This window comes from Girardinichthys multiradiatus, chromosome 12, assembly GCF_021462225.1.
Source record: "Girardinichthys multiradiatus isolate DD_20200921_A chromosome 12, DD_fGirMul_XY1, whole genome shotgun sequence".
NCBI lineage: Eukaryota > Metazoa > Chordata > Actinopteri > Cyprinodontiformes > Goodeidae > Girardinichthys > Girardinichthys multiradiatus.
Genome location: NC_061805.1, coordinates 19,421,700 through 19,447,652, shown reverse-complemented (window position 1 = coordinate 19,447,652; position 25,953 = coordinate 19,421,700). Strand labels below are relative to the sequence as shown.

The following is a 25,953-nucleotide window of genomic DNA, read 5'->3' as shown; positions in this document are numbered from 1 at the left end:
GCAATACTGAAAAAAAAACTTTTAAAGACTTTAGACTTGGGCAGAGGTCCATCTCCCAGAAGATCAGCAACCCTAAACAAATTCCAGAGCTGCAATGAATGGTTCAGATCCAAAATAATGTACATGTTAGAAGTTCCAACCTAAATCCAGTTTAGAATATGTTGCCAGACGAAAATTATCTTCACAGATGTTCTCTATGCAGTGTGACTGAACTTGAGCTATTTTGAAAATGGGCAAACATTTAAGTGTTAAGTGTACAAAGCTGGCAGAGACATAGACAGCAAGCCTTGCAGCTGTAACTGCAGTGAAAGGGTGTTTATTTTGTGGTTGTTCTGTCACATACAATCCTAATAAAATACATTGAAGTTGGTTGTTATAATGTGACGGCAACAAATAATTCAAGCAGCATAAATATTTGCAGTCTCTATGTTCTGATGCAGCTACAAAGATCCAAAATAATTTTCTTTCAATTTTTTCCATTTTTAATCTCTATATTTGACATCACCGTTGGGTCGGAGGAGATGTGAATGAAAAAGATAGAGCTCAGTACTTGAACCAGTATGGGAGTATTTCTTTCTTTTTCTCACTGAGAAAAAACAAGTTTTCCCCTGTTTATTGTGCTTTATTTGACTGCTGTCACAACTCTTTCATGTGCATCAGCATTTGAATTTCAACTCAAAGGAAAACCTCTGCCTGAACCAGAAACTCCCCAGGAAGCTCAGCTCGGGGAGGCTGACGACCCAGAAACAGACGACCCGCATATGTGTGGATACTGTTCATTTTGAATAGAGGTGCAAGCGACATACCGCTGATGTAGATCAGAGGAGCCATTTTTAAGTATGTTACTTGCATTCATGCAGGATGAAGAGGTTCCAGTAAATAATTATCCAGAAGGCAATTACAACAGTAAACAGATGAGTCTCATTTTTTTTAATAATGTTGCCTTGAATTCATTTACATATAACTAAATATAAAATGCAATCTTGTTGTCAGCTGAAAAGCATCTGTTTTGATACTTCAAATTCAATTGGCTTTCTGCCTCTAAGCATGTAAATGCTTTTTACAAAAAAACAAGGTTTGCATTAATGCAAATCATTTTTACGCCCACTTCTTGCATCTCAAGAGTTCTGAGCAGAGTAAGAATTGCAAGTGCTTAAACTTTTGATGGCCACGCAATGTCTGACTAAAAAGGGATTCTAAAATTCAAAGCTGTGTTGTGCTCTGCGGTGTTGTTTTATAATGCTTTTCTGAATATCAATACATCAAGGAGGAACATTGTACAATCCACCATTTCATACCTTCTTTAACACAATTTTTAGTATTGTTTATTAAGATCATAAAGTAAGTGGCTCAATGGGTGTACAAAAACTTTCTTTAATTAATTGACTTTGCTGTTGCAAACTACAAATAAGGACAGATTAAATTATGTGTCTCACAATTACAGCGTTTATGGTACAGTTTGTCTTTGCAAAAGCCATAACTCTCCAAATAACTGCATTGTGAAAAACAGCTTTTAAAAACCACACAGTTTTAGTTTTTTAAGAAAAACTGAAAAGGCCTTGAAGAAAAATCTGTTTTTTATGGGTTTTTTTGCAGGTTCATTCACTTTGCATGGTCAGTATGACCAGATGACGTTATACAAATTTAGTCCATACTGAAGCAGAGAAACCCAAGTGGAAAGAAATAATGACCCTCAGAGGGTGTAAAAAATATATTTCACCCTCCACTTCCTCTGCAGAAAAACTTACACTACATGATTTTGTGGCATAAGCTGCATGTAGGTGCTACATTGCCGCTGTGTTAGCGGCAGTGGAGGATTTTTATTTTTTTGAACCATTCTACACTCCTCTATCAGTGTGCAACATCAATTTGGATGGAAAAACAAAACAAGAAACAACACAATGTGGACACAAGTAAAATTGCATAGGGGACAACTCTTTAAATTATCCACAAAGTGATAACCCATTCAAATGACTCGCCTGTGCTAAATATATCACTGAGGTCAGTATGCACTTAAGGCATGGGGGATTAAAATGTATCAAAATCTTGAGTTTTTGAGCATGTTTAGGGGGTGTGGCCAGAGAACAAACTTCACCTATTCACCAAAAAATTCAAACAGCTCTTATTTTTACATAGCAAGACTGAAGGAGACCAGATGATTAATTCTTTGATTTAAAAAATCAGCCCCGCGTTTGCAAACGGTTGGCTGCAAATCACACATGCATGATTCGACTTTCTCCAAACTGTAAATGAATGATATTTGTTTTTGTACAAAGAGTCGAGTGTAATTAGTCTTCTGCTGCATCAAAGGACGTGGGCGTGGCCAACCACAACGTACGTATCGCTATAAAAGAAGAATGGGGTGTATTTTGGTGGCGTATTTCCATGAAATCAAGTGGCAGGCTCGCTGAGGGCATGGAGGCGGCGAAGGGTCACCCCTGCGGTTGGGACACAAGGCGGAGCAGCGGTGAGCTGTGAGGACCACCTGCAGCTATAATGTTTGTTATTTTTATTATTTGTTGGTCTGTTCTAACTGCCTGTACAGCACTATGACTGAAAGCACTTTCTAAACAAAATTATTATTATTATTAATTTCAAAGTGGGGTAAACAGCAAAGTACGCACAGTCAAAAGTGTTTACATTGTTTTTGGAATAAATGTAGCAGCTTTGACAAGGAGCCCAGAGCAACATCTCCTTATGGATGGATTTTGGAGCAGATGGTTGTCTGCCTGTTTGGGTTTGCTATGTGCCCTTGTCTGACCTGGTGTCATCATTTTCCACCACAGAGGCCAGTTGAATGCCAGGGATATTTCATACTGGAGTTTGCCCTTGAAAGACAAACACTGTGGCTTCTTTGGATTTGGCTGTAAGAATCCTATTATTTTCTGACTTCTGTTACATTTAAAATTGCTCAGAGGGACTTCGTGATCCTAACAAGATATCCTTCATTCTGTGCTTCTTCCTCTGGCTGCCAATCTCATCACTTCCTTTTATTCGCTCTATCCCCAGAATTTACATCTTTGTTACATCATCCATCCACTATTTTGCACATACTACCCTTGAGTGAAAAATGAAAGAGGTTGTTGTACGAGGAATTCCCTAAGATCTACAAATTGCTTTTATTTGAAATATTGTTTCAAGCAATACACATAATAACTGCAAACAATGACTTTACAGACTGTGCTTGAAAAAGGATGTGATCATTGCATAAAATATTCATGATACATTGGGACTGAATCCCACCATATATTTGCTTCTGTAATTTCCCTCAGACTATTGAACGAGGAGAGAAGAGCAGGAGCTGCTCGCTGCTGTCTCCAGAGATGCCTGTTGACAAATTCTGCCTGTATCAAAACTTCCATGAGGGAGGTGACAATGTCAGGTACTGCATTGTGAGGGAGTGAAAACTGCAAGCTGAGGACACTATCTGAGACCTGCTATTTGGTTTGTAGCTTTTTAAGGCTTCTCTACTGACACCTAATGGCTAAAGTTATATTGAAGAACATCTAGCAAAGAAAAAAAAAGGATTGCGCTGGACAAAACACACAAATCTTATACTCAGTGGAGTTGGAATACATACTCTTTTGTAGAGTTTTAGTGTGTTGGTTATTTATTTATTTATGCTTCTACTGTTCCAGTGTGAATAAACAATTGTATTTTTTCTCACACCCTTGAGTGCCACTGTATCAATTGACTCGAGGTTATTTACCTGTTTTATGAAACATTTTTAAAATAGTCACCTATTTTCTATTCAGGATGTCCTATTTAAATTAGATTTTTTGAAAAAAAAAATTTTTTTAAGTTACGTAAATATGACCTGATTCTTATTTATTACTTGTATTTCTTATCATTGGTATCAGCTTTGGTGCCTTGCAAAATGATTATTATCTTTTGAATCTTTACATTTGTCAGGTTACAACTACAAACCTTTATGTATTTTATCAGGATTATATTTCCATATCTGTGAAGTGGGTGGTGTTCAAAGTTTTTACAAAGTAAAAATCTGAAACGTTTTTCATATGCATGGGTTCATCTCCTAAGTCATAATTTTGCAAAGCCATTTCAGCTGCAAGTATTTGGGTGCGTATGTATTAGCTTTGTTCATCCAGATATGGAAATTGCTCCACAGTGTTTCTTGCAAAATACCTCAAGCTCAGTCAGTGAGCATAGAGAGCATCTGCGAAAATTTGTTTTCAAGCAATGCCACAGAATCTCAGTTGATTTAGATTTGTACTTTGACTGGGTCCTTCTAACAGAAATATGCTTTAATGTTAACCACTCCATGGTAGATCTGGTATGGAGCTAAATTGGGGCCATAAAGTTTGTTCAAACAAAAAAAATTTGAACCTGAAAAATAAAAGTATATTCAAAAGAAAAACATTTTAACCTGAAAAATTATTTTGAACCTCTCCCCAAAAATGTAAAAACTGGAAAAAAAGTTTTGCAACTGAAAAAAAAAAAACTGCTGTGAAACTTGAAAAAACAAGTTCCAAACTACTTTTCAGATTTAATTTTTTTTTTTTCGAACTTGCAGATTTTTTTTCCCGCTTCAAACTTTTGGCCCTGTTTTGGCGTGGGGGGCGGGGCCTCAGATCACGGGGTTGCGGAATCATGACTGACAGCTCAACACAGCGGCTGAACAACATATTCCTTCTTATTATATATATATATATATATATATATATATAGCAGAGAGATGTACTGCGGACCTCTCTGCTGGATGCCAGACACAAACGGAGATTTATATATATATATGTATATATATAAAACGGTGGTGAAGTGAACCACCGTCCCACTAAGCCAGCGGTCCATCGGAGATTTCGCCGGTTGACCCGTATGCCAGTTTGCCCCTGGCTGTGAATACCGGCTCGTTTTGTATCTGGTTTCATACCGCCGCTTAGTCTGGTGGTTCTTTTGCTAGATGTTGTGAGCATGGGAAATCTCCAACACGGACTTAAAATGCTGTGCAAATCTGTCAAGATCATATTTTCTCCTCTAAGATGCGCGTCGTGTATTCACGTAAGCAATCACATATATATAGAATATCGATGATGTATTACAGATATTCCCAGTTCCCACGGTCCCTGAATGCAACAGCTGGGAATATGTTGTTCAGCCGCTGTGTTGAGCTGTCAGTCATGATTCCGCGCCCCCGTGATCTGAGGCCCCGCCCCCCACGCCAAAACAGGGCCAAAAGTTTGAAGTCAGAAAACAAAATCGGCAAGTTCGAAAAAAAAAAACTTGAATCTGAAAAGTAGTTTTGAACTTGTTATTTTTTTCCAGTTTGACATCTGGGTTTTTTTTCAGTTCCAAAAATTTTTTTCCAGTTTTCACATTTTTTGGGGGGATGTTCAAAATAATTTTTCAGGTTCAAATGTTTTTCTTTTGAACAAACTGTACGACCCCAATTTAGCTCCATAACTCTGGCTTAATTTTTTGGGTTGTTGTCTTGATGAAAGGTGAACCAAAATCCCATCTCAAGTCTTTTGCAGCCTCAAACAAATTTTGATCCATCTTCTCAATGACCCTGATCACCTGTCCTGTCCCAGCTAAAGTAAAGCTTCTTCACAGCATGGTATTGCCACCACCATGCTGTGGTCATGGTGATGTACTGTGCTAGTTGTCCACCATACAAACCATTTGGCATGTGGGCCAAAAATTTTATTTTTGGTTTTATTTGACCAGGCACAATTGTTTGTTTTATTATTTATTATTGACCCCCTTTTTATTATTTAGATAGCCCTTATGCATTGTTAAGGTCTCTTACATACAACGACAATAAAGATTCTGATCCAGATTCTGGGATTTTTATTCTTTTTGCTCTTGCATAAAGGAAAAATTGAACCCTCATTATGTTGTTTGTTCACCAAAGTTCTCCAATAAACCCTTTGAGGACTTCCCAAAACAACTGTATTTATACTGAGATCAAATTATACGCTGGTGATTTCCAAAGGCACTTGGGTGCACAGGATTTTAAGATTAAAAAGGGCAAATCTAAAATAAATGTTTTTATCATTTTCCATTCATTTCAGAGTTTTGTGTTATGCTGTTATGCTTTATGCTGGTCCCAAGACCATACACTGACGTTTGTTGCCGTCATGTGAAAAAAATGAAAAAAATGTTCATGAATGCTTTTCGAAAGCAACATTTTTAATATATTTTAACTATTTCTATGTCTGTATTTAGCATTTAAAGGTACGTGTTCCTTCAATGTTCATAGACCTATTACCTATTGTTGGTAGCGTAATATTTGTTTGGTTCATCCATGAAGCAGGCAAACCTCATTGTAAGTCTGTGATATCAACAGCAGCAGTCTTCAAAGCCTAAAACAGAGCCAAGAAATAAAATATGGTGCCTGACTTTTCAAGTGCTTGAAGGTTAATTATTCAAGACTTTCCTCGCCTTACAACAAGCCAAGAAACAGCAGGATAACATGCCGAGCAGAAGTAGCTTCTTCTTTATTCCCTGTGAGAGTACCACAAGTTTAAACCCAGTGTTCTGCTTTAATTGAGATGCACAAATTTCCTGGAGTCTGGCGCCTTCGAGAGCATTAGAAGGAAATACAGGACAGGCATCACCCGGTTATTCTCTATACTCAGTGAAACAATCAGCGATCTGATTTGAATCAGCAATGAGAATAATCTGTAATATCTGATGGTGATTAATTGTGAGTGTGAACTATTTGCTGGTACATCTGTTTAATGATTAAAAATATGTACATGCTCTCCACAATGAATGAGCAACACATGAATGCATGTTGGTGTAATTAAAGTTTTGCATAATTAGGCATCTATCATATTAAAAAGCAATTAAAAAACACAAACTGGCTAAAAGACAATTTGCTTTTGCAGAAAGACGCACCATAATAACTGGATATAGAGATGAATATAGAAGACAATGCAAACCACAAATTGCCCAAAAAATTATGTTGTTTATAGAAGCAAATCCATGTTTGCAATAATGACATGTTTTTCATTTTCCATCATAAGCAGCGAAAATATGCAGTACACTAACAGCTTACAATTTGGCTGCTTTTATTTTCATATCAAATCAAAAGATTAATATAAATCTGTCAAAAACCATTAATATGCTCTCTTCACTGCCTTTTTGCCTGCTTGTAAAAAGGACGTAACATACATCAATGTGGAAAGAGTTTCAGTGTAAAATAGGACAGAGACTCCATTTACACACGATGAGATGTCAAATTACCCATATTTCAGGTCATGTCTACAGCAGGTTACACCAACTCAGTTTGTAAGAAGAAATATAGCTACAGGGAGAATCGATTGAACAAACCATGAGGAGGCTTTGCTCTATTTCTAATTTTAGAATAATATAAAGCTGCTATTATCACGTCTTTAAGGGTTTGTAGGCAGCAGAATGCTTAGAATGTAGGTCCATATATATTGTATCTTAACAGGAAAAATGGCTTTTTAGATGTTTTTGTAAGCTTTTAAAATTGACATTAATAAGAAATATTGTTTTCTGTCTTTTACTTTTCACAAAACATTATTTGTTGTCTTTTATCTTTTAACAGGGACAATTATTTTAAGGCTTTTGGATATATTTTAATTGTAGCTGGTTGGCAGAATCCTTTGAAATACGTGCTAAAAAACACTCAGAAGATGAAAGATTCTTACTGCTGATTAATTCTCATTAGACAGCACATTTACACCTTTTTACCAAGTTAACTCAGTAGTGTGATATCAAAAAGATCGTTGGGGCTTAAATTAACACTACAAATGGTGGTAAATACTAATGCCTTAGCTACCTATGAAGAGAAATATTCAATATGTCTTCCTGTAAAAGAAATACAAAAATAAAATCTTCTCAAAATGTTACCACCGACTCATTTTCAAGTGGAGATTTTAGATTTGTAATATTTAATTACGTGCACATTAGCCTACACGCTTTGTTGCAGCACATATGTACCTGAGTGCACTTGTCTCATTAATATTTGTTTCTGACATGCACTGTGCATCGTCAGCAGAGAGCCAAGCAACCTAAGATGTTTCCCTGGTCCTTCTTAAGACTCCTAAATCATCCAACATGATGCAATGGTGGCGAGAAGTTTGCATATACTATATAAAATTAATTTGGGGCTTTTTTTATATATATATATATATATTTATATATATAAATATATATATATAAATATATCTATATTCCGATGTTTACATTTGACAATGATTTATTATTGTGTCGAACAAAGCCCCGCGTATTAGGTAATGTTGCATCAGAACATCCTGGAGACGTCATCAGCTGTCACCCGGCTTTGCCGCTGCCTACAGTTTAGTTCATACAGCTCAAGTTAGCTCTGAATGTGGTTTCGTTCTTGACTTCTTATGGCTGAACAGATTGTGGTAGAGAGAATGAGTGAATTGCAAGTAGACGGGAGCAAAAAGGTGATTTTTTAACTTTTATAACGCGGTAAATATAATTACTATAAGCTAAACCGTAGCTATCCTAGCCTGTGGTAAGACATGCTGTCATTTAGCCACCTTCAATGTGGCGCTAATGCTTCAGCTAGCTGATTGTAGATTACTTCTTCTCTTTTGCTCTTTAGCTAACATCTAGAAGTTTAGTTCGTGTTTGAATATGTTCAGTGACACATTTTTAGAATTACTGTTCAGGTACTTGAGGGCAGTCTTTTTGTTTGCTTTGGTAAATGAAGCCTATACCCCAAACACAGTTAAAATAGTTGATTATTTCTTTGTGATTTGGTGAGTTTCTTTCAACGTTTTGTGGTAACAAAAAAAAAAAAAGTTTTTTAAGAAACATCTCGGACAGCTTAAAAGTATGTCCATTTACTGTAGGGTTTATACTCTCAATACTTGGTTGTGGCTCCTTTTGCTTGAATTACTCGGACAGGTGTCAAACTCCAGTCCTCTAGGGCCAGCGTCCTGCGACCTTTCGATTTGTCTCTGCTTCATCACACCTGTACCAAATAGTCTGTTAACAGAACTTTGAAGAACGTGACTGTATGCTGAGGAGCTAACTCAACCACGTGATTCAGGTGTGATGAACCAGAACAAATCTAAAAGTTGCAGGACACTGGACCTCGAGGACTGGACTTTGATACCCCTGAATTACTGCAGTCTGTGGCTCTGCTGAGGTGTTAAGGAAGCCCAAGTTCCTTCATAGCATCTACAGGGGTTGGACAATGAAACTGAAACACCTGGTTTTAGACCACAATAATTTATTAGTATGGTGTAGGGCCTCCTTTTGCGGCCAATACAGCATCAATTTGTCTTGGGAATGACATATACAAGTCCTGCACAGTGGTCAGAGGGATTTTAAGCCATTCTTCTTGCAGGATAGTGGCCAGGTCACTACGTGATACTGATGGAGGAAAACGTTTCCTGACTCGCTCCTCCAAAACACCCCAAAGTGGCTCAATAATATTTAGATCTGGTGACTGTGCAGGCCATGGGAGATGTTCAACTTCACTTTCATGTTCATCAAACCAATCTTTCACCAGTCTTGCTGTGTGTATTGGTGCATTGTCATCCTGATACACGGCACCGCCTTCAGGATACAATGTTTGAAACATTGGATGCACATGGTCCTCATGAATGGTTCGGTAGTCCTTGGCAGTGACGCGCCCATCTAGCACAAGTATTGGGCCAAGGGAATGCCATGATATGGCAGCCCAGACCATCACCGATCCACCCCCATGCTTCACTCTGGGCATGCAACAGTCTGGGTGGTATGCTTCTTTGGGGCTTCTCCACACCGTAACTCTCCCGGATCTTCTAAAAATTTTACCACCGACTCATTTTCAAGTGGAGATTTTAGATTTGTAATATTTAATTACGTGCACATTAGCCTACATGCTTTGTTGCAGCACATATGTACCTGAGTGCACTTGTCTCATTAATATTTGTTTCTGACATGCACTGTGCATCGTCAGCAGAGAGCCAAGCAACCTAAGATGTTTCCCTGGTCCTTCTTAAGACTCCTAAATCATCCAACATGATGCAATGGTGGCGAGAAGGTTGCATATACTATATAAAATTAATTTGGGGCTTTTTAAAGACCTATTTGAAGCATTTTTTTGGATTAAATGGTAATGCAAAATAGAATTTCAATCATTTTTTTAAAAACACGAAGGGGGTAAGTTTGAATTTATTGTGAATTTTCTTAGATCACAAGGGTTCAACATTACACATACAGGATCAAATTTGTACATTTACCTCAACTAATATTTGGTTAAATGTAACTGAGTAAGTTGCAGAGAAACCTCACACTTCAGTACCTATCTAAAAGCTTCTTGCTTAAATATTACTGGATATTTGACCATTCTCATTTAGCACTATAGTTAGAGGTTATTTAAATTGTTTGGTTTTTCCTTGAATAGATCTGACTTTTAAGAATTGTGTATAGATTCTCATAACGGTTAAGGTCATGTCCATTCCACCAGCTTAACCCAGTCCAAACCCAGTTTTATATGTGTGTTTGGGGTTTCTGTGTCTGGGGTTTACTTTTCTGACTGTTCTACTGCAAGTAGATCTGCATCTTCATTATTTCACCCACCCTGTGCAACACACCAGTACCATTAACCATGAAACAGCCCCTAAGCATGATGCTGCCACAACTAGGCCTAACAGTTGGTACAGTGCTTTCTCAAGATGATGCTAAATATCATCATGTTACACTGTCTTCACTATAGACATCAAAACCAGTTCTTGGTTTTAATGTCCACAGTGGATATTCTTGAATATTCAGCACAATTTGATTTTATCTGAGGGAGACAGTTTTGGGTCCAGTAGTTGAAACTTGGACACAATACACATCCGAGTTGTACTTTACCAGAAGAAATAAATATAATATCAAATGCTATGACATTTTTGATGTTCTTCTCATATCTCAATAATGGGGTGAAAAGTGCTTTAAACGCATTTTACAGAAGTTCAACTAACAGTTTTGCTAAGAAAACACCCCGCGTATTAGGTAATGTTGCATCAGAATATCCTGGAGACGTCATCAGCTGTCACCCGGCTTTGCCGCTGCCTACAGTTTAGTTCATACAGCTCAAGTTAGCTCTGAATGTGGTTTCGTTCTTGACTTCTTATGGCTGAACAGATTGTGGTAGAGAGAATGAGTGAATTGCAAGTAGACGGGAGCAAAAAGGTGATTTTTTAACTTTTATAACGCGGTAAATATAATTACTATAAGCTAAACCGTAGCTATCCTAGCCTGTGGTAAGACATGCTGTCATTTAGCCACCTTCAATGTGGCGCTAATGCTTCAGCTAGCTGATTGTAGATTACTTCTTCTCTTTTGCTCTTTAGCTAACATCTAGAAGTTTAGTTCGTGTTTGAATATGTTCAGTGACACATTTTTAGAATTACTGTTCAGGTACTTGAGGGCAGTCTTTTTGTTTGCTTTGGTAAATGAAGCCTATACCCCAAACACAGTTAAAATAGTTGATTATTTCTTTGTGATTTGGTGAGTTTCTTTCAACGTTTTGTGGTAACTGTTCTAGGTCCGCTGTATACATCGGGTTATGCCCAGTGCATAAATGTGATGTATTTAATTCAAAATAGCATTTATTGTAGTTTGAGTTACACATCAAGGCTTTTGTGACCAGAACATATTGTGCTCTTGCTGTTACCTTCCATATGTGTTTTAAATTTAGATAGAAAATTACAACGTCATCACTATGTTCCTTGTCATTTCTTTGGGGTCGTGTTTGGACAGGGGGCAAAGGAAAACGGTAAAGATGGAGGGAAGAAAAAAACCAAAAATGTTGCTGGGTACTCTGCAGGCAAGACTGAGGTAAGTTAAATATACAGCTTGCTTGATCTGATAGCATTATAAGACAATGTTGTGTTTACAAGTATTTACCTATTAATGTATTTACAATTTATACTCTTGACTGTGGAAGCTTAAGTACCCTACCATAAAGGGATTTACCTCACTTTTTTTATGAAGTTGGGATTGTGTGGGGTACTTATGAGTATTTAGTATCTTACTTGCAGTAAACAGCAGTCAGAATGACCACGGTTTTGAGAATTCAGGAAATGCAAGCTTGGGGTTACTCATGGAAGTAAGTTACGCTTTATAATTTTATCACCATAATTACATCATTTTCCAATAACATGGGCCTTGTTCAGTCTTTCCACTTAACCATTCTTGGCAATCTGATTACATCCGGATGGTACTAAATACTACTGTACATGTATTCAGAGCAAATTAATGACATATTTTTTCTAATGTTATCTGCATAGAGTAAACAGTCTGAAAACACAGAAAATAATACCTGCTGATGCACAGTGAATAGCCACCAACTGATGTGACCCATTTCAGGTAGCAGACTTGTTTAAAAAATATGTTTCATGAGCAGTATTGTTGAAATCAGTGTAAGATGAGTGTTCCTTGTTGAAATCCTTTTTTCCTTAGAAAGATTTGTTTTGGAATTACGTTAGAGGATTACAGGTTGTAGGACGGGTAAGTAGGTCTTCTCTGCTGCGTAATGTTTGTTTTGGATCTGATTGAACTTGCTGTGGTTATTCAGTCTCAAAATGTCCTTTTATTATTTCCATAACAGTAATCTGAGCGCTACTGTGATGTGTTGTATGTTCCTTGAATTTTATTCAGCCTGCTTATGTTAGGTGCACAGAGTTGGTTGGAAACACAGTTGATGTCTGCCAGCAAGCAGTGCGTTTTTTGTTGTTGTTTTTTTACTGATTTCGATTGTAGCAACGAGGTCTGTGAGATGTAGATTCTTTTATTCTCTTCGTCTCATATTGTCTGTTACGTTACATAGTTAAACAAGTCAGTGTCTGAATAGTACTCTAATCCAGTGATTGAAAATAATTGTCATTTTACAGAAACGTTGCACAGCATGCTATTTGGGATCTGGTCATTCAGGTTAGATTTTAATAGCGGGTGTGAACAGTCATGCTTAAAGCTGTCTGATTGTATCTGAATCGGCCTAGGTGTTTGTTAATGCCAGATCTGAATAGAACCCAGGACTAGGTTTGCTTAAGATTATTTGTTTGCAAAACAGTCATTACACACAGAACTAGCTGGAACAGACTGCAAACAAGGTGTCAACACAGACAGGCTTCAGTGGAAATATCCACCTTATAGAAAAGTGACTTAGTTTAAGAAATCTACGCACAGCATTTATTTGAACTGCCCTGAAGTTTGAGACTTAAATTGGTTTAGATAATACAAAAACATCCCTAAACAGACCTTTCTCTGAGGAGCTGTTAGCTTGACTCATAAATGTTTTGCTCTGATTTTCAAAACCAGTATTGCTCCTACTGCTGTCTCCTGTGATAGGCAATGTGGTAATCATAACTGTTCCACACGAGCCCACAAATATTTATTTATTTTAGCCATCATAAACCTGTACAGTTTCAATTCATCTACAGAAATGTTGAGATCAGATAAATACACTTGAAAAAAATCTGAATGACTTTCAGTTTTGCTTGGTGTATATGTTTCTGGACGGAGATAATAGATGACTTGTTTAAAACTGATTTAGAAAATTAAATTACTCCTAATAAATAAAATTGCTCAAAATGATGTTTTTCACATACATGATATATGCATTTGCTGGACAATGTTTTTTTTTTTTTTTGGCATATGGCTTTATTGTGAAATGTTATACATACAGTTTTATTTGAGACAAGTCAACTTCTTAATCAGAGAAAGTCATTTTCCACAAAAAAAATCGCATATTCCATGGAATATCTTTTTAATTTTTTGTAATTTGGGTCATGCTTGACCGAACTACTCACTGGTTTTTGTTTTGAAGGGAAGCGCATCACTTGTGCTGCTTAACCCATTGCAAATATTAAACGCAGTTAGCTTATCTGTCGCCAGTCCTTTTGCTTACTGCCTTTGTTTCCTTCCAGTTGTCTCCACCGCCCCAGTACATCGACGAGCGTCTCACTCTGTATGCAAAGCTGAAAGCTGAGCATGATGCTCTGATTGCAGAGAGAGCTGCAAAGGATAGCAAACCTATCAAGGTGACCCTGCCTGATGGGAAGGTGGTGGAGGCAGAGTCCTGGAAGACCACGCCGTACCAAGTGGCATGTGAAATCAGGTCAGTATAATGACAAGTCTGCAGTCATTATAGTGGTATTACAGTTAATTGAAATGAAGCATACAAAAAAAGGGTTATCAATATTTGATTGCCAAAGCTGATCTGTGATGTGTTATTTAATTGACCTGTGATTATTGTTGCTCTCCTTAAATTGTTATTTGTGTTATTAAAAGCAGAAATTACCACCTGCCTGCCTTTTGATTGTTCATTTAATCAGTTAATTAAATCATCTGTCTGCAAGAAAAGGTTTAAAACAAATTTAGATTAAACATTTCACACATTTTGTATCCTTTCATGATGTTCTCTTAAGCAGCAGGGCTCAGTAGGAAATAGGTGCCTAGGTATGAAAGCTTGCCAAATCTCAACAAAGCAAACATAACTATTGCAGCCAGCAATGTTGTGACTGATAAACAAATGTCCCCACTTTTAATGTTCCATAAACAGTTTCTACTTGTAAACTAATCTAGATTTTACAAGGGTTTGGGAAGTCTAACATCATTTATAGAAAAAGTTGCACTAGATTTCAATTAGGGATTATGATTTAGTATGTTCACGTGATGGCAGTAGATATTTCTAATTAGAAAAATATAACTAGTAACGGCCTGTGGCCGGTGGAGCTGGAGGATTCATTTTTAGCTGCCGTTATCAACAGAGTTTAAAAGGGTTTTCTACAGCTATACTAATGCAGCCCTTCCCCAGTTGATATGCACGCCTATACTTTACTGTGATCTGGAATATTTTATGTTTTACGGTGCAGCCAAGGCCTTGCTGACAACACAGTGATTGCCAAAGTAAACAACAACGTGTGGGACCTTGACAGACCGTTGGAGGATGACTGCAGCCTTCAGTTGCTCAAGTTTGATGATGAGGATGCTCAAGCTGTAAGTTATAATCTCTGGTCCCATTTTTGAAAAGCTGTAACTGTGAAGGCTCCCACAGAGGCGGACGTCCGCTTTGAGTCTGCCTCAAGTACGCTTGTACGCAAAGCTCAAGTTTTACAACCACGTTCTCTGTGTCACGCAATAAACTGCTCAGCGGGGAAAAAAGTCTTCACATCAAAATGTTTTATGTGTGACACCGAGCTGATAAGGACTGGGCTCTCTGCACCACACTGGTGGGTGCCCTGGTGGAGAAGAAACAGGGCTAGGTATCCAACTTGGTACTATCCTATAGGAAGTTTTTTTTTTTTTTTTTTTTTTAGGAAGTGTTTTTTGATTATAATCGTCTACATGTCCTTTACCAGCGTATTGTATTCCCCTTCTTCGTCCCTAGTCTGGTGTTATATAAGTCTGGCCTTATATACAACCTTTTCTTTTATTTTTCCAAACCTCCAAGACTTGTCTGATGAAGCAATGGCAGAAAGTGTGGGAAATATAGGAAACTGGTACGCTATGAAATCCTAAACGTCCATGGACAGTATACAGTACTATTCACAGTACAGCTGACTCTGTGGGAGCCTTAAGGAAGTGATGCATATCAAAATTCTGGATATAATTTCTTTAACTACCAAAGTTATTCTTGCCTGCCTGATTTGTTCATTTTTTGTCATTGCAAGCCTTTAGGAATCATTTGGACATATTTGCAGTCTTGTCTGTTGGTTTCTTCCAACCTTCTTTTAGCTTAGAAGTGTGATACAATCTTTCTAAGGAAAAAATCACAGGTTTAACATTAAGTAGCTATTTGTATATTTTCTAAAACTTGAATGATGTTTGCAAATGTTAGCGTATTTTCTAATGATATCCGTTAATAATAAACAAGGCTGTGTTTGAGTGATTGGTGGTAAAATTGTTTAATGGTGCATGAAATGACGCTCATAGTATGTTTGCATCGTAATGATTTGCAAAAAGTGGTGCAGCTTTGAAAGTTTGAAAGTCAAAATTTGACTTGGTCAGGTCTGCATATTTGTAAATAAATGTTAGTTTGTCAGAATCACAAAAACATTGTTTCCTAAGGAAAACACTTATCGCAGCAAAGGACACAAAGCATTAAAAAACCTGTTTGTGCTGTTACACTTATACTTTTGTGGAAGTTATTGTATTAGAGCACTTTTTATTGCGTTAGTAAACAGCACCAGAATAACACATTTGTTTTTAAATTTTTATTTAACCTTTATTTTTCCAGGAAAGAAATCCATTGACGTTATTAATCTCTTTTACAAGGACGTCCTGGCTAAGATAAAAAGCAGCACAATGTACAAAATGAACCCAGGGCATTACATTTATAAAATAACAGTACTGGTTTTCATAAACTATTTAAAGTGACAACACTTAGACATTCCAGGTAGAGGATATGATTAAAACCTCTGACAGATAAAGAAATGAGAGACTCCACTCTAAACCTGAGCTGCAGATCAGTAACAGTTTGGTGAAGCAGTCAGACAAAACCATCCAGACTAACAGCATCACTCAAAAGTTGCTTTTAAAACTTAAGGATTTTTTTTCTGCAATAAAAATTATACTGTTCTCTAAAATATTTTTTTCATGATAAAATAATTAGAAAAATAAACATCTAAATTTAAAATTTATTATCAGGTGGATTTTGCCTTCATTTGTTTATCAATAATAAAAACAATGTATATTGCTTTTACGTTTTTAGTTTGTAATTTGCTGATATTTTATGACAACTTTTAGGTTTACTGGCATTCCAGTGCCCACATCCTAGGAGAAGCCATGGAGCGGGTGTATGGAGGCTGCCTCTGCTACGGTCCTCCAATTGAGAACGGCTTCTACTACGATATGTTTCTGGACAACAATGAGTGAGTTGCTCAGGTTTTCTTTCACATTTGTCACACAGTTTTGCTTTTAGAGAGCTTTTTAGGGCATAACAGATGTCTAGCAGCTTCTATAAGATTGGTGACTAACTTACCTCATTGTAGAGGTCATTTGATGGGTGACTTACAGGGGTTAGACAATGAAACTGAAACACCTGGTTTTAGACCACAATAATTTATTAGTATGGTGTAGGGCCTCCTTTTGCAGCCAATACAGCGTCAATTTGTCTTGGGAATGACATATACAAGTCCTGCACAGTGGTCAGAGAGATTTTAAGCCATTCTTCTTGCAGGATAGTGGCCAGGTCACTACGTGATACTGGTGGAGGAAAACGTTTCCTGACTCGCTCCTCCAAAACACCCCAAAGTGGCTCAATAATATTTAGATCTGGTGACTGTGCAGGCCATGAGAGATGTTCAACTTCACTTTCATGTTCATCAAACCAATCTTTCACCAGTCTTGCTGTGTGTATTGGTGGATTGTCATCCTGATACACGGCACCACCTTCAGGATACAATGTTTGAACCATTGGATGCACATGGTCCTCAAGAATGGTTCGGTAGTCCTTGGCAGTGACGCCACAAGTATTGGACCAAGGGAATGCCATGATATGGCAGCCCAAACCATCACTGATCCACCCCCATGCTTCACTCTGGGCATGCAACAGTCTGGGTGGTACGCTTCTTTGGGGCGTCTCCACACCGTAACTCTCCCGGATGTGGGGAAAACATTAAAGGTGGACTCATCAGAGAACAATACATGTTTCACATTGTCCACAGCCCAAGATCTGCGCTCCTTGCACCATTGAAACCGACGTTTGGCATTGGCATGAGTGACCAAAGGTTTGGCTATAGCAGCCCGGCCGTGTATATTGACCCTGTGGAGCTCCGGACGGACAGTTCTGGTGGAAACAGGAGAGTTGAGGTGCACATTTAATTCTGCCGTGATTTGGGCAGCCGTGGTTTTATGTTTTTTGGATACAATCCGGGTTAACACCCGAACATCCCTTTCAGACAGCTTCCTCTTGCGTCCACAGTTAATCCTGTTGGATGTGGTTCGTCCTTCTTGGTGGTATGCTGACATTACCCTGGATACCGTGGCTCTTGATACATCACAAAGACTTGCTGTCTTGGTCACAGATGCGCCAGCAAGACGTGCACCAACAATTTGTCCTCTTTTGAACTCTGGTATGTCACCCATAATTTTGTGTGCATTTCAATATTTTGAGCAAAACTGTGCTCTTACCCTGCTAATTAAACCTTCACACTCTGCTCTTACTGGTGCAATGTGCAATCAATGAAGACTGGCTACCAGGCTGGTCCAATGTAGCCATGAAACCTCCCACACTAAAATGACAGGTGCTTCAGTTTCATTGTCCAACCCCTGTAGTTGTCGAACTGGATTTTACTCGGGTGTGGATCTGTTTTTGTTTTTCTAATATGTACTCATCGAAATGGTTCACTTTGAGTAAACTATTCAAATCATAAATTCATGAATTGTTTCAGTTGAGTTCTGAAGTTTTAACACAATGTTCTGGCAAACGTTTTTATTTTCTTTGCTTCAGCTGCTTTTCTCCCTGTTTTAAGCTCTAGGAGAGTTTGAATAATGTTTTCCAAATCCTTCTATATCTCTATATTGAAGTCAGTTCATGCTAATGACATCCCTCGAGACAATTGGTTCAAGGATATTTTGACATTGCTGAAGGCCTAATGCCAATGACCTGAAGTGTTTGTTCATCCTTGGTCCACATTAGCACTTTTTGGTGGACATAATGTCTTACTGAGTCGGGGTTTCTATGCACTCTGGAGATCTATAAGATTTTATTTCACTATTTTCCATGTCTGGGTTAGTGTTCAATTGACTATAAAATTGGGAAAGCTTAGGATTCCTGAATAGTTAACTAGATTTTTGTTTGAAAATAGAGTAGATTACTTTAAATTAAGAAAACTAAATAGGATGTAGGATTTTTTTCAGTTTATCACTCAGTTTTTGTGTTGTTGTTTTTTTACAGGGGTGTGTCAAGCAATGACTTTCCCGGTCTGGAGAACCTCTGCAAGAAAATCATTAAGGAGAAGCAGCCGTTTGAAAGGCTGGAAATAAAGAAGGAAACTCTCCTGGAAATGTTTAAGGTAGAGTAACAGACAAATGGAGACACAACTAACTATAAAGAAAACTCAAAATATTCAGAAATCCCATCTTGTCCTTTACAGTACAACAAGTTTAAGTGCCGTATTCTGAACGAGAAAGTCACCACTCCCACCACCACCGTTTACAGGTGAGTCCAAAGGAGGACGATGCAAATTTCCTGAGCGTGTATTTTGGTTTCTTTTTCAAATTTTCTGCACATTCTACAAGAACGCCTGAAACACACGAATTTCATGCACCAAACTTTAAATGCTTAAATTAGTTTTGTATCATCAAAAGCTGCTAAAATGAACAATGTTTGACCTGAACGGCCGAAACCAGTGAAATCTGTCTTCTTTATTGACAGCTTGGGTTCTGAATGTTAGACAGAGTGACGAGAAATCCTTACGGAGTTCTCACAAAAGCTAAAACTACAGGCTCTTTTTACGTTTAAGACATTTTTATTTATATAAATATATATATATATATTTTTTTTTCTGTCTTTAGTGAAGTATATACACAGTATCCACAAATATTTTGCAATTTCAGATGTGGTCCATTAATTGATTTGTGTCGGGGTCCTCATGTGAGACACACTGGAAAGATCAAAACCCTTAAAATCCACAAGGTTAGTCTTAAAAAGACGAAAAGAGCATGCATGACATATTGTGTTGTTACTAACTATATTTAGTTTGTTCCAACTCCTGAAACAGAGTCAGTGTCTTACTCTCGTGGGATTTGGTGGACTCTAGAGACAGTGCAAGGTTTATTTTCTGCTCTTTCTTTGTGTGCTAGAATTCTTCTACCTACTGGGAGGGCAAGGCAGACATGGAAACCCTCCAGAGGATCTACGGAATCTCCTTTCCTGACCCCAAAATGCTCAAAGAGTGGGAGAAGTTTCAGGAGGAAGCAAAGAACAGAGATCACCGCAAACTGGGCCGGGTAGGAGCTGAAATATTACAGCAGTGGTGGTAGGAAATAGAGGTTAAAATGATCTCGTAATCTACACGGTTGAGTGGGTTAAACAATATGGTTGTTTATGGGTCCGCTGCTATTCCATCCACCTGAAATACAGGGTAGAATATTTTTTGATTGGAACAGTTTATGTCATCAGGTAAATCTTTTAAAGATGCTTTTTAATAATAATAAAGACATTGTCCAGAAGGTTTTTAGACAATGTTTTTAGAAAGACTAGTTTTGATAATACTCTTGCTGGTTTTAGAACAGATTTTAATTTGCTTTTCTCACTTCACATATCAGTCTATAATTACTACATTTCCGATGTGGTAAAATTCGCCAGTGATGTATTGTTGATGCCAACAGAAAACACGCAGTTATATGTAGCTCTGTTAAGCAATTGTTGCTGCCGGGTGTGTTCTTGTTTCTGTTCTCCTTGTAATTATGCTTGTGGAAAAGCAAGCTTTACAGGAACACAGATGCAGACCAGAATTGCTATATAATGAGGCGCTGCATTATGTTAAAGAGAAACGAGTTTGACCTCAGTGTTGCACATTTAAAATTTACTTTAACAAACCTTTCTGTTTTTTATTTATTTTTTATTCAGGAGCAGGAACTGTTCTTCTTCCACGAACTCAGTCCAGGGAGCTGCTTCTTCCTGCCTAAAGGGGCCTTCATCTACAACGCGCTGATTGAGTTCATCAGAGTGAGTTCAAGCCAACAGGGCTGCAGAGGATAATTGCTTTGATCTCGCTCCAAGCTTTGAGAGGAAAAGGCAGAGAGTTTAGTTTTGTAGGAAAACCTGAAGACAATACAATAATGAGAGTCAGCAGCATTATTGCTTTACAAAAGTAAAAGACATACAGGTCCTTCTCAAAATATTAGCATATTGTGATAAAGTTCATTATTTTCCATAATGTCATGATGAAAATTTAACATTAATATATTTTAGATTCATTGCACACTAACTGAAATATTTCAGGTCTTTTATTGTCTTAATACGGATGATTTTGGCATACAGCTCATGAAAACCCAAAATTCCTATCTCACAAAATTAGCATATCATTAAAAGGGTCTCTAAACGAGCTATGAACCTAATCATCTGAATCAACGAGTTAACTCTAAACACCTGCAAAAGATTCCTGAGGCCTTTAAAACTCCCAGCCTGGTTCATCACTCAAAACCCCAATCATGGGTAAGACTGCCGACCTGACTGCTGTCCAGAAGGCCACTATTGACACCCTCAAGCAAGAGGGTAAGACACAGAAAGAAATTTCTGAACGAATAGGCTGTTCCCAGAGTGCTGTATCAAGGCACCTCAGTGGGAAGTCTGTGGGAAGGAAAAAGTGTGGCAGAAAACGCTGCACAACGAGAAGAGGTGACCGGACCCTGAGGAAGATTGTGGAGAAGGGCCGATTCCAGACCTTGGGGGACCTGCGGAAGCAGTGGACTGAGTCTGGAGTAGAAACATCCAGAGCCACCGTGCACAGGCGTGTGCAGGAAATGGGCTACAGGTGCCGCATTCCCCAGGTCAAGCCACTTTTGAACCAGAAACAGCAGCAGAAGCGCCTGACCTGGGCTACAGAGAAGCAGCACTGGACTGTTGTTCAGTGGTCCAAAGTACTTTTTTCGGATGAAAGCAAATTCTGCATGTAATTCGGAAATCAAGGTGCCAGAGTCTGGAGGAAGACTGGGGAGAAGAAAATGCCAAAATGCCAGAAGTCCAGTGTCAAGTACCCACAGTCAGTGATGGTCTGGGCTGCCGTGTCAGCTGCTGGTGTTGGTCCACTGTGTTTTATCAAGGGCAGGGTCAATGCAGCTAGCTATCAGGAGATTTTGGAGCACTTCATGCTTCCATCTGCTGAAAAGCTTTATGGAGATGAAGATTTAATTTTTCAGCACGACCTGGCACCTGCTCACAGTGCCAAAACCACTGGTAAATGGTTTACTGATCATGGTATCACTGTGCTCAATTGGCCTGCCAACTCTCCTGACCTGAACCCCATAGAGAATCTGTGGGATATTGTGTAGAGAACGTTGAGAGACTCAAGATCCAACACTCTGGATGAGCTAAAGGCCGCTATCGAAGCATCCTGGGCCTCCATAAGACCTCAGCAGTGCCACAGGCTGATTGCCTCCATGCCACGCCGCATTGAAGCAGTCATTTCTGCAAAAGGATTCCCGACCAAGTATTGAGTGCATAACTGTACATGATTATTTGAAGGTTGACGTTTTTTGTATTAAAAACACTTTTCTTTTATTGGTCGGATAAAATATGCTAATTTTGTGAGATAGGAATTTTGGGTTTTCATGAGCTGTATGCCAAAATCATCCGTATTAAGACAATAAAAGACCTGAAATATTTCAGTTAGTGTGCAATGAATCTAAAATATATGAATGTTAAATTTTCATCATGACATGATGGAAAATAATTAACTTTATCACAATATGCTAATATTTTTAGAAGGACCTGTATGGGCAGCTGTTCACATGAAGGTGCATTTCAATAAATTAGATTATCAATGTTTTTTTCAAAAACAAACTCGTATATTATTCCGGTTAATTAAACAAAAAAGGAAAAGTTTTTTAAGAAACATCTCGGACAGCTTAAAAGTATGTCCATTTACTGTAGGGTTTATACTCTCAATACTTGGTTGTGGCTCCTTTTGCTTGAATTACTCGCACAGGTGTCAAACTCCAGTCCTCCAGGGCCAGCGTCCTGCGACCTTTCGATTTGTCTCTGCTTCATCACACCTGTACCAAATAGTCTGTTAACAGAACTTTGAAGAACGTGACTGTATGCTGAGGAGCTAACTCAACCACGTGATTCAGGTGTGATGAACCAGAACAAATCTAAAAGTTGCAGGACACTGGACCTCGAGGACTGGACTTTGATACCCCTGAATTACTGCAGTCTGTGGCTCTGCTGAGGTGTTAAGGAAGCCCAAGTTCCTTCATAGCATCTACAGGGGTTGGACAATGAAAGTGAAACACCTGGTTTTAGACCACAATAATTTATTAGTATGGTGTAGGGCCTCCTTTTGCAGCCAATACAGCGTCAATTCGTCTTGGGAATGACATATACAAGTCCTGCACAGTGGTCAGAGGGATTTTAAGCCATTCTTCTTGCAGGATAGTGGCCAGGTCACTACGTGATACTGGTGGAGGAAAACGTTTCCTGACTCGCTCCTCCAAAACACCCCAAAGTGGCTCAATAATATTTAGATCTGGTGACTGTGCAGGCCATGGGAGATGTTCAACTTCACTTTCATGTTCATCAAACCAATCTTTCACCAGTCTTGCTGTGTGTATTGGTGCATTGTCATCCTGATACACGGCACCACCTTCAGGATACAATGTTTGAACCATTGGATGCACATGGTCCTCAAGAATGGTTCGGTAGTCCTTGGCAGTGACGCAGCCATCTAGCACAAATATTGGGCCAAGGGAATGCCATGATATGGCAGCCCAAACCATCACTGATCCACCCCCATGCTTCACTCTGGGCATGCAACAGTCTGGGTGGTACGCTTCTTTGGGGCTTCTCCACACCGTAACTCTCCCGGATGTGGGGAAAACAGTAAAGGTGGACTCATCAGAGAACAATACATGTTTCACATTGTCCACAGCCCAAGATTTCCGCTCCTTGCACCATTGAAACCAACGTTTGGCATTGGCATGAGTGACCAAAGGTTTGGCAATAGCGGCCCGGCCGTGTATATTGATCCTGTTGAGCTCCCGACGGACAGTTCTGGTGGAAACAGGAGAGTTGAGGTGCACATTTAATTCTGCCGTGATTTGGGCAGCCGTGGTTTTATGTTTTTTGGATACAATCCAGGTTAGCACCCGAACATCCATTTCAGACAGCTTCCTCTTGCATCCACAGTTAATCCTGTTGGATGTGGTTCGTCCTTCTTGGTGGTATGCTGACATTACCCTGGATACCGTGGCTCTTGATACATCACAAAGACTTGCTGTCTTGGTCACAGATGCGCCAGCAAGACTTGCACCAACAATTTGTCCTCTTTTGAACTCTGGTATGTCAACCATAATGTTGTGTGCATTTCAATATTTTGAGCAAAACTGTGCTCTTACCCTGCTAATTGAACCTTCACACTCTGCTCTTACTGGTGCAATGTGCAATCAATGAAGACTGGCTACCAGGCTGGTCCAATGTAGACATGAAACCTCCCACACTAAAATGACAGGTGTTTCAGTTTCATTGTCCAACCCCTGTGTGTTTTTGGGTCTGGGGTGTCTCCTCGTCCTCTTGACAATACTCCACACATTATCTTTGGGGTTTTAGGTCACTTTGCTTTCCAATCAGGCATAATGATATCGTGGTCATTGAACCCGATATTCATCTTTCTGTGTTGCAGTAAAATGAATTCTGCATGTCCATAAAGTTTATGAGCAGAGGGCTGCATGAAGTGCTCTATAATGTTCTGGTAGGTGGATGCGCTGACTTTGGATTTGATAAAACACAGTGGACCACCATCAGTAGATGACATGGCACTCCAAATCCTCACTGACTGTGGAAACTTCACACTGACTCTGGTCCTCTCCATTCTTTCTCCAGACTATGACACCTTGATTTCCAAATAAAGTGCAAAATGTACTTTCATTTGAAGAAGGGACTTTGGACCACTGAACAACCGTTTATTTCTTTTTCTCCTTAGCCCATAAAAAGACACTTACGACATTGTCCCTAGACAGAGTGGCTCAACACAGGATTGTAGCTCAGGTTGCAGGTGTATGTACTGAATATTGTTCGTGTGGTTGCTCTTGAAGCTCTGTCTCCAACTGCAGTCCAGACCTTGTAAATGTCTCCCAAACTCTTGGGGTTTGCTTCAAAATCAAGGCTGTGGATATCCCAGTTGCTTGTCCGTCTATTTCTACCATGCTTTTTTTCTTCCACTCAACTTTCTGTTATTGTGTTTGAATGCAGCATTCACTGTTAAAAGTCAGCTTCTTTAGCGATCACATTTAGTGCCTTATCCTTTTTGTGGAGGGCGTCCAAAACTGTCAAGTCAGCAGTCTGACCCCATTATTGTTTAGGGCATAACATTTCTATATTAAAATTATGTTTTTTAATTTGTCTTATGCAATATTCCGGTCATCCAAATGACCAGAAATAAACACTTGAATGACAAACACACAGCTGTTTTAGATTAGACTTTTTTTAGGTACATCGATGGAAGTGGGAACATTAAAATTATCATAGCAAATGTTATGCTGCTCAAAAATATAAATAAATTGCATGACCAAAAAACAACTTTACATAAGATCATACAGTTAATGCACGCAGATATCTATGATAAACTTTAAATCTGATGACCTTAATCTGAGTACCTCAAATCTCTGGATGTTGTAGGGCTGTCATGGTTGACACGCCTCTTCAACATTGCGTGGCGGTAGGGGACAGTGCCTCTGGATTGGCAGACTGGGGTGGTGGTCCCCCTTCATAAGAAGGGGGACAGGAGGGTGTGTTCCAACTACAGGGGGATCACACTCATCAGGCTCTCTGGTAAGGCCTACGCCAGGGTATTGGAGAGGAGAGTCCAGCCGATAGTCGAACCCCGGCTTCAGGAGGAGCAGTGTGGTTTTCGTCCCGGCCGTGGAACACTGGACCAGCTCTATACCCTCTACAGGGTGCTCGAGGGTTCATGGGAGTTTGCCCAACCGGTTCACATGTGTTTTGTGGACCTGGAGAAGGCATTTGACTGTGTCCCTCGTGATGCCCTGTGGGGGGTGCTCCACGAGTATGGAATCGGGGGCCCTTTATTAGGGGCCATCCGGTCCCTGTATAAGCAGAGCAGGAGTTTGGTCCGCATGGCCGGCACTAAGTCGGACCTGTTCCCGGTGCATGTTGGACTCCGGCAGGGTTGCCCTTTGTCACCGGTCCTGTTCATAACTTTTATGGACAGGATTTCTAGGCGCAGCCAAGGGCCGGAGGGGGTCTGGTTTGGGGACCAGTGGATTTCGTCTCTTCTTTTTGCAGATGACGTGGTCCTGCTGGCCCCCTCTAGCCAAGACCTA

At 39.1% G+C, this 25,953-nt stretch overlaps 1 protein-coding gene across 2 annotated transcripts in view; it reads left to right on the top strand.

Moving 5' to 3' along the window:
* Positions 1-8,294: 8,294 nt before the first annotated feature.
* The window catches only part of tars1 (threonyl-tRNA synthetase 1), a 29,236-nt gene continuing 11,577 nt past the window's right edge, over positions 8,295-25,953 (top strand). The window contains exons 1-10 of one of the 2 annotated variants that reach the window (XM_047382427.1): positions 8,295-8,405; positions 11,704-11,781; positions 13,872-14,062; positions 14,820-14,943; positions 16,693-16,817; positions 18,845-18,962; positions 19,044-19,108; positions 19,507-19,585; positions 19,753-19,899; positions 20,522-20,620. In XM_047382427.1, coding sequence (XP_047238383.1) covers positions 8,346-8,405; positions 11,704-11,781; positions 13,872-14,062; positions 14,820-14,943; positions 16,693-16,817; positions 18,845-18,962; positions 19,044-19,108; positions 19,507-19,585; positions 19,753-19,899; positions 20,522-20,620 — 1,086 coding nt within the window. In that variant the 5' untranslated portion in view covers positions 8,295-8,345. Of the gene's footprint in view, positions 8,406-10,981; positions 11,134-11,703; positions 11,782-13,871; positions 14,063-14,819; positions 14,944-16,692; positions 16,818-18,844; positions 18,963-19,043; positions 19,109-19,506; positions 19,586-19,752; positions 19,900-20,521; positions 20,621-25,953 lie in introns of those variants that run through there. The other variant, XM_047382426.1, reaches the window with a different exon arrangement.